The sequence below is a fragment of the Otolemur garnettii genome, unplaced genomic scaffold, assembly GCF_000181295.1.
Source record: "Otolemur garnettii isolate 467f Iridium unplaced genomic scaffold, OtoGar3 scaffold00198, whole genome shotgun sequence".
Classification (NCBI taxonomy): domain Eukaryota; kingdom Metazoa; phylum Chordata; class Mammalia; order Primates; family Galagidae; genus Otolemur; species Otolemur garnettii.
The window spans coordinates 1835740-1844953 of NW_003852593.1; the positions used below are offsets into that span (position 1 = coordinate 1835740).

Sequence of the window (9214 nt, forward strand, 5' to 3'; positions counted from 1 at the left end):
TGTCACAGCTCACAGCAACCTCCAGCTCTTGGGCCTAGACAATTCTCTTGCCTCAGCCTCCAAGTAGCTGGGACTACAAGTGCCCACCACAATGCCTGGCTATTTTTTTGTTGCAGTTTGGCCAGGGCCAGGTTTGAACCTGCCACCCTCTGTATATGGGGCAGCGCCCTACCTATAGGCGTTGCCCCCCGGCTATTTTTTTGTTTGTTTTAGCAGGCCCGGGCTGAGTTTGAACCCACCAGCCCTCGTGCGTGTGACTGGCGCCCTAACCACTGAGTGACAGGCACCCAGCCAAAGCCATTTATTTCTTACAACTGAGGTCAACTGGTATGTGCTGGAGGACAAATGTTCCCCAGTTTGTATGTGTGACCTTGTTAGTCTCACATGTAGTTGCAGGACGTCTCTCATCAAATGGGCTCGTCTCGGAGCTGCAGTGAACATGTTAGCACAGAGACCCTGAGACAGAGGTAGTTATAATTCTGTTTATGTACTTTGATTTCTACATTGTTGGCCTCTTCCAAGGAACCTAGACATATTTTCTTCATCATTTTTTCCCTGCTTCCAGTTGATTTCGGGTCCTGACCTGTTCTTGTGTCACATCTATCCCCACTGCCTTCCTGGCACCTCCCTCTTGAGCTCCCTGCCTCTGCCTGCACTCCCACCCCTGGTCTGCTCTCCATGGAGCCTTCTGGGCCGTCTGCGGGAGAGTTCAAGTCTTTGCACACGTTCCTGGCTAAAACACTCCTATGGCACCTGTCATACTAAGAATAAAGTTAGCCTCAGCTCTGGTCTTTCAGAACTGAGGGACCTGGCTCCTGCAGCTTGAGTCACCCTGTCTCATCCCAAGCTCTGCCACATCAGGCCCAGGCCCTGGCCGCCATCAGCCCAGAGCACTGCTGCCTCACCGTCTTGTCCTTGGAGCTCACGTCCTTCAGGCATTTCTGTGTCAGTCACCTGTCACTCTTTCATTTGTCATTTCGAACCTACTGAAGCCTCCCCCACACTACATTAGAACAAGCCTGACGTGATAGAAGGTTCTCGATATTATTTTCATGTGTATTGGGTGAATATCGAATGAATGTTCACAAGAGGAGAGAAAGTCAGGGATCCTTGTGAACCCAAGTGAAGGATAGTGAGAATTCTTGTGGTTTAATTCTGTGGTCTGTTGCATGCCAGCTAGTGACCACAGTGGGTAATGTGGGACTCCCACGGACACTATCCCCTTCTCTCCTCTACTCTCAGCATTTTCTCCCCTCTATCAGCAACTGGCATTTTCTCTTTGCTACTTTAATACATCAAGACCAAGTTGGATTTATTCCAGGAATGAATTTATATAATTTATCATATTACTAGAATAAAAGGAAAAAAAATATGGCCATCTCAATAGCTGCAAGAAAGCTTTTGATAAAATTCAATATCCAGTAACGATTAAAAACTCTAAGCAAATTAGGTATAGAAAGGAACTTCTTTGAGAAGCTCTCTAGAACATAATACTTACTATGTGGATATGGAAAGCTCCCTGTGAGATCTTTTTTTTTTTTTTTTTGCAGTTTTTGGGCAAGGCTGGGTTTGAACCCACCACCTCTGGTATATGGGGCTGGCGCCCTAGTCCTTGAGCCCCAGGCGCCACCCTTCCTTGTGAGATCTAGATGAGACTAGGGTACCTGCTGACCATCTCTAATATCGGTGCTTCCAGCCACTGCCATAAAATATGAGGAAAAGTGAAAGGGATTAAGGTCAGAGAAAAGGAAAGAGGTAAAGAATTCATTGTTTTCAAACAACGTCATTATATATGGAGGCAGTCTCAGGCTTTCTAGATAACCTACTAAGGATTTAGCCAAGTGATTAGATGTGAACCAGCCACAAACAATTGGAAAATGAAAATTTTATTGATACCACTCATAATAGCATCAAGAAACATCAAAATCTAAGCAAAAGCCAGGCGAGGTGGTATAGACCTGTAGTCCCAGCTACTCAGGAGGCCAAGGTGAGAGGATGGCTTGAGCAACACAGCAAGACCACATTGGTTTTTTTTTTAGATGGAGTTTCACTCTGTCACCTGGGCTAGATTGTAATGGTGTCATCATAGCTCACTAGAACCTCACAAACTCCTGGGTTCAAGTGATCCTCCTGCCTCAGCCTCCTGAATAGCTGAGGGACTACAGGCATCTGTAATCACACTTGACTAATTTTTCTGTTTTTGGTAGATATGGGATTTCACTCTTGCTCTGTCTAGGAGACCCCATCTCTTAAAAAAAAAACTAGGCAAAGATCTGACAAAAAATGTGCAAAATTTCTGCACTGGAAACTATAAAATGCTATTACAAAAAATTAAAAAAGGCCTAAATAAATGGAGCCAGACTGTGTTCCTGAATTGAAAGCATTGGTGTCATGAAGATGCCAGTTCTCCTCAATCAATCCTTATAGTTAATGGGTTAAATGCAGTCCCAATCAAAATCCCAGCAGAGTATGTGTGTGACTTCACATACAAACCAACAGAAAAGTGGGCAAAAACCTTGAATAGGCATTTCACAAAAGAAGATCCAAGTGACAAATAAATTTATGAAAAGTATGAGAAGTGTCCCCAATATTTTTGTACACAGAGAAATGCACAAGATGAGACCGCATGGCTCACGCCTGTAATCCCAGCACTTTGGGAGGCTGAGGTGGGTAGATCGCTTGAGCTCAGGAGTTCGAGACCATCCTGAGCAAGAGCAAGACCCTGTCTCCAATAAAAATAGAAAAACTAGCCAAGTGTAGTTGTGGGTAGTCCCAGCTATTCAAGGAGGATCACTGGAGCCCAGGAGTTTGAGTTGCAGTGAGCTATGATGACACCACGGCACTCCGCCCGGTGTGACAGAAGGAGACTCCATCTGAAAGCAAAAGTCCCTCTCTTTTTCCTTGGAGCTTAGTCAGACATTCAGCAGGTAGAGGACCAGGAGGCACAAGATGCTTGGTGTAATTTTCTCTGAAGCATATAGTATTTAGGTGGTCTAATTCTAAATCTAATGCAGATTATTTGAATACTGTTAGCAAAATAGAATAAATTACCAATGAAGGAAGTTTTTGTGTTTTGTTCTTACGATGTTGCTATCTTTAGGTTAGTTTAGCCTACACTTACGAAACCAAAGATACCTTGTGCTTGGTACTCACCATCATGAATGGAGGGGATTTGAAGTTTCACCTTTACAACCTGGGCAATCCTGGATTTGATGAACAGAGAGCTGTTTTCTATGCTGCAGAGGTATGCTGTGGCTTGGAAGATTTGCAGAAGGAGAGAATTGCATACAGGTAAGAGTGGTGCCACCTGCTGGAGCCTTACACCCGCCTTTCCCCAGCCCGGGCTCTTCCTGTCCCCAGCAGCTGCCTGCAGGGGCACGGAACAGCTGGGGCCCCTGGATGGTGACTTCTAAGGGTGTCCCTCACAGTACTGGGAATATGGCCAATCAGAAGTGGTCCCTGGTTTGCTTTTTAGTTTCTCGAAATTTGAACCAGAAATTGTCTTTTTCTTTTTTTCTTTCTTTCTTTTTTTTTTTTTTTTGGAGACACAGTCTTACTCTGTTGCCCTGGGTATAGTGCCGTGGTATCATAGCTCACAGCAACCTCAAACTCCTGGACTCCAGTGATTCTCCTGCCTCAGCCTCCCAAGTAGCTGGGATTACAGGTTCCTGCTACAATGTCCAGCTAGTTTTTTTTTCTATTTTTTTCTTAGTAGAGACAGGGTCTTGCTCTTGCTCAAGCTGGTCTTGAACTCCTGAGCTCAAGCAATCCTCCCACCTTGGCCTCTCAGATTGCTAGAACTACAGGTTTGAGCTACCGTGCCCAGCCTGCTTGTTACTTGTTAGTTTATTAAAATAAAGGTAGTGCTAGTCACATGCCCATGAGAGTCCATTTCCAAGATTCTTAGATATTTTGACAGTTCTGATAACAATAAAGATTATTGTTTCTCCCACCAGAAGAACATAATTAAATGTCTTAAAATAATGTTTTATTTATTTTGCACCTTATAATTCAGTGGGGAAAAGAAAATTAAACCCAATAGTTAACTTTAATATAGTCAGTATATTTAGTTTTAGAAAATACAGTCCTGACTCGGCGCCTGTGGCTCAAGCAGCTAAGGCGCCAGCCACATACACCTAAGGTGGCAGGTTCGAATCCAGACCAGACCCGCCAAACAACAATAATGGCTGCAACCAAAAAATAGCTGGGCGTTGTTGCAGGTGCCTGTGGTCCCAGCTACTTGGGAGGCGGAGGCAGGTAACTCGCTTGAGCCCAGGAGTTGGAGGTTGCTGTGAGCAGTGAAGCCACAGCACTCTACCCAGGAGGACAGCTTGAGGCTCTGTCTCAAAAAAAAAAAAAACCACAGTCCTAACAGTCCTTCCACCTATCCCTACATGCTCCCATCTGTGGTCACCCACCACTCACAGTGGGCCTTGTTCCCATGGGTTCTGCATCTTGGGGTTGACCAACCATGGATCGAAAATATTCAGGGAAAGAAAAGGATGGCTGTGTCTGTACTGACCATGTGCAGACTGTTTTCCCTTGTCACGATTCACAATACAGTATGACAACTATTTACTTGCATTTATGTTGTGTTAGGCATTTTAAGTAATCTAAGGGTGTCTTTAGTACCCAGGAGGATTGCGTAGGTTATATGCAGACACTGCCATTTTTTTTTTGAGAGAGAGACAGAGTCTTCCTTTCTCACCCTTGATAGAGTGCTGTGGTGTCATAGCTCACAGCAACCTCTAGCTCTTGTGCTTAGATGATTCTCATGCCTCAGCCTCCCAAGTAGCTGGGACTTAGGTGCCTGCCACAATGCCTGGCTATTTTTTTGTTGCAATTGGGCCAGGGCTGAGTTCAAACCCGCCACCTTTGGTATATGGGGCCAGCGCCCTACCCACTGAGCCACAGGTGACGCCTGACACTGCCATTTTAGACCAGGGACTTGAGCATCCTTGGGTTTTTTGTTTGTTTGTTTGTTTGTTTTTTGAGACTGAGCCTCAAGCTGTCGCCCTGGGTAGAGTGCCTCGGCATCACAGCTCACAGCTGGGCTCAAGTGAGTCTCCTGCCTCTGCCTCCCAAGTAGCTGGGACTATAGGTGCCTGCCAGAATGCCTCGCTATTTTTTTGTTTGTTTCACCCGTCATTGTTGTTTGGCGGGCCTGGGTTGGATTCGAACCTACTAGCTCAGGTGTATGTGGCTGGCACCTTAGCCACTTGATTCATAGGCTCCAAGCTGTGTCCTTGGGTTTTTGTATTGATGGAGGAAAGACCTGAAGACAATCCCCTATGGATTCTGAGGGACAGCAGCATATGCAAATCCCTTCCTATAGGTATTTCTAGACTGGTTATTTTTCCTAAATCCTGGAAGGGCCTGTACACTCCTTGTGCTCCTGTTTTCCACCCAGTTGGTCACCAGGTGGAATGACTCCTGAGCACCTTCTGCACCACTTTATGTTCTAAGGTGACTGGCTCAGTGTGTCCTCCTTAGGTCACCTGGCAGCAGGTGTACTGGTCTCCCCAATACCAGCCCTGCCCAGTCCCTGCTCCATGATGTGTCCCCTGGCATGGGACCCATGGCACCTTCCCTCTCACTTCATAAGCCAGGCTGACACTTAGGATGCTGCTTCCCTGGGGGGTCCCCATGACTCCCCCAGCCTCAGGGCCTCCTGCTCCTGATGAGTGCCCTCTGCTCCCTTACACCAGCGTGTAACCACTCAGGTGTCCTCAGGCCCCTCCGCCTTGGTATGTGCTGCTCCTGTGCTGGCACCTCTCCCCACTGCAGCTTTCTCCTCTGAGAAGCTCTCACTCACCTGTCCAGAGTTGGCCCAAGGATGTCCATCCTTCCTGAAGCACAAAGTGTGCCCCTCCCGCACCCTCAGGGCCCTGCGGGTCGGCTCAAGCAGGTCCTGCTCCTGCCTCCTCTGATGGCCTTTCAGCATCTCTGTATCTTACCTACCCCACAGCCAAGTTCAGTACCTCTTCAGGACCAGAGGCCAGGCCTGACGGTGGGGCTGACCCTAGACTGGGGCTTATGCTGTGCATTGTGTTAAGGTGGAAGACTGCCCTGGCGGTGACTTCTCTAGGTTCACAACTGGTTGTCTGAACCAAGGGCACCTTGTGACATCATTTCAATGTGAAGTGTGGTGACACTGGAAGGTACAGCACACCTTCAGGGGGCTTGGTTATGTCACTCCCAGAGGAAGTCATGCTTTGCAGGTGATGCCATGAGCACCCGTGTTTGTCTCCAGTCTCAGAATGCACCTCTGGGTGGGCCAGAAGATCGTCTTCTCCCTGCCAGTTTGCCATTCCTGTTTTGTCCTGTTTTCAGTATTGCCACTTGACCCTTTTTATCAATCTAGGTGCCAGAAAGATGACCTCCTTTTCCACAGAAAAACAGTTCATATAAAAGTACATTAATTTTTCAGCAATCTAAAAGTCAGAAAAGAAGAGCAACTTCTCACTCCGCGCCTATAGCTCTGTGGTTAGGGTGCCGGCCACATACACCAGGGTTGGTGGGTTTGAACCCAGCCCAGACCAGCTAAACAACAAGACAACTACAACAACAAAAAAAATGGCCGGGTGTTGTGGCAGGCGCCTATAGTCCCAGCTACTTGGGAGGCTGAGGCAAGAGAATTGCTTAAGCCTAAGAGTTGGAGGTTGCTGTGAGCTGTGATTTCACAGCGCTCTACAGAGGGCAACATAGTGAAACTCTGTCTCAAAAAGAAAGAAGAGCAACTTCTGTTTGAGGCACTTGGGCAAGAATTCAAGGGAACCAGATGTCAGAATTGGGACCCTCAGGAGCATCCTCCCTCAGAGGCTCAGCTGCACTGGGGTGCGGTACCCAGAGAGCAGGTGGTAGTTGAGAGGCACAGCCTCAGATTGGGGCCTGGAGGCAGTTCCAGAGTCTTCCTGGCAGCTTCGTTAAGGTAGTAGATGCCTGAGATTCTCTCTAGGATTCATGCTATAACGGGACCCAGGCTGATCGCAGAAGATGTCCTGGAGGAGCTAGGACTTACCTGAGGCTTGGGAAGAGGGAGAAGAGTCTTGAGAAAAGAGAAGTGTTGTACTTCTCAGAGCATAACCATTTTTAAAATTTCATATTAATATGAGGGTAAAACTATTTCTTGATCTAAGAAGTCAACCTTGCATTTGAAACAAAGCAATGTGTGTGTGCGTGTATGGAGGGGTTAAGTCCAAGTAAATACTTTTATCTCAAACTCTTATGTGACATTTCTATTGCATGTTTATTATGCAAAAGTCTAGAAAGAAACTGTTATTCATGGGATTTCAATTTTTTAAATTACCTTAGGAACATAGTTTCTATAAAATCAAATTAATTAAGGTACTTTAACTAGGAAGAGACCTGTGAGTGCCCTAACACTGTCTGAATATTATGCGGGAAGAACCAATTCCTTATTAAATAGCACTGGGTGTGTGATTATGTCAGTGCCATATGTGTGTGACTGTTGATGGACATCTGGATAATTTCCATTTTTTAGCTATTAAGGATAATGCTGCTATCAACATTTGTGTATAAGTTTTTACCTGAACATGTGATTCTAATACTTTTAGATGAATACCTAAAAGTAGAACTTCTTGGTTGTACTGAAAATTTATGTTTACCTTTGTTTTTTATTATTTATTTATTTATTTTTTTGAGACAGAGTCTCACTATGTCACCCTTGGTAGAGTGCTGTGGCGTTACAGCTCACAGCAATCTCCAGCTCTTGGGCGATTCTCTTGCCTCAGCCTCCCAAGTAGCTGGGACTACAGGTGCCCACCACAATGCCCAGCTGTTTTTTTTTTTGTTGTAGTTGTCATTGTTGTTCAGCAGGCCCGGGCCAGATTCAAACCCACCAACCCTGGTATATGTGGCCGGTGCCCTACCCACTGAGCATGGGCGCCAAGCCTCTATGTCTATTCTTATGCCAGTACCATACTGAGTTGATTACTATAGCTTTGTAGTAAGTTTTGAAGTGGGGACGTGTGAGCCCTCCGAGTTTGTTCTTCTCCAAGATCATCTTGGATATTGCGTTCTTCACATTTCCATATAAATGTTAGAATCAGCTGGTCAGTTTCTGAAAAAAGGAAAAAAATGCCTTCTGAGCATGGCTTTGAACGTATAGATCTGTCTGGGTGATGGTGACTCTTTCGACCTGTCAACACAGGGCCTCTATTTATTTGGAGCAGTGATTTTCAACCTATGTGCCCTGGCCCTTTGGTGCGCCGTGACAGGATCTTAGGTATGCCTTGAAAATTTTTAGAGGTTGTTAATTAATTTTCAAGAGAAGTTCAAAGCACAGCAGATATATTCTTTTTCCACTCTTTTTTTATTTATCAACATAATTTAAGAGTGCCATGAGATAAAACAAGTTCCAAAAACACTGATTTAGATCTTTTGTTTCTCTCAGCATCGTCTTAGAGTTTTCTGTGTATAAGTCTGGCACTTTTTTGGCTAAATGTATCCCCAGGTGTTTTATTCTTTTGATATGATTTCAAGTGCAGTTGTTTTCATAATTTCATTTTTGGATGGTTCATTGCTAGTATGTAGAAATAGTCCTGGGAGAGTGACGTTATGGAGAGAGCAGCCTGCTGCTCTGTCTCCAGGTACTGCTGTGATGTTAGTAGTAAAAATGCTGCCAGGGACGGTCAGACACACGTTGACATTCATTTGTAGAGCATGTGACATTTTCAGGGTGCTTTCAAATGCACTGTCATTTTACTTCTCAACAGTCTTGTGAAGTAAGGATCACATCAATGTACAGACCAGTGAGATAGGGGTGCGCACAGTGCACAAAGAAGTCTGTGTTCTGTCGTCATCTGGGCAAACAGGTGCCTCAGCTCTTCATTGCCAGTTTCATTGCAGTGTTTTCTTTCCAAAAAAACTTGACTCATGAAATTTTCACTCATCTGGAATGCTACAATTGGAGCAAATAGGAGAAAATATTAGAAATCTAACAAAGGGACATGGATGTTTAGCTAATAGCTAATATGCGCTGGATTGCTTTTTTTAGTGAGTGAACTGTGGATTGAAAAACAGATGACATCTCCCCACTGCAAGTAGGGACTTTGGTGTACAAGAGAGTAATAGGGAGAAGAGGGCTGGGCACAGCAGCTCCCTTCTGTAACCCAGCACTCTGGGAGGCCTGGGTGGGAGAAGAGGGTCGGGGTGGGGGCTCCCACGTGTAACCCAGCACTCTGGGAGGCCT

General features: G+C 45.6%; 1 protein-coding gene across 4 annotated transcripts in view; it reads left to right on the top strand.

Annotated features, from left to right (window-relative positions):
* GRK4 (G protein-coupled receptor kinase 4) overlaps positions 1-9214 on the top strand; it is a 61244-nt gene that overhangs the window by 31407 nt on the left and 20623 nt on the right. For all 4 annotated transcript variants that reach the window (XM_012812242.2, XM_023507712.1, XM_023507713.1 and 1 more), the window contains one exon: positions 3101-3291. In XM_012812242.2, the coding sequence (XP_012667696.1) occupies positions 3101-3291 (191 nt within the window). The remainder of the gene's footprint in view (positions 1-3100; positions 3292-9214) is intronic.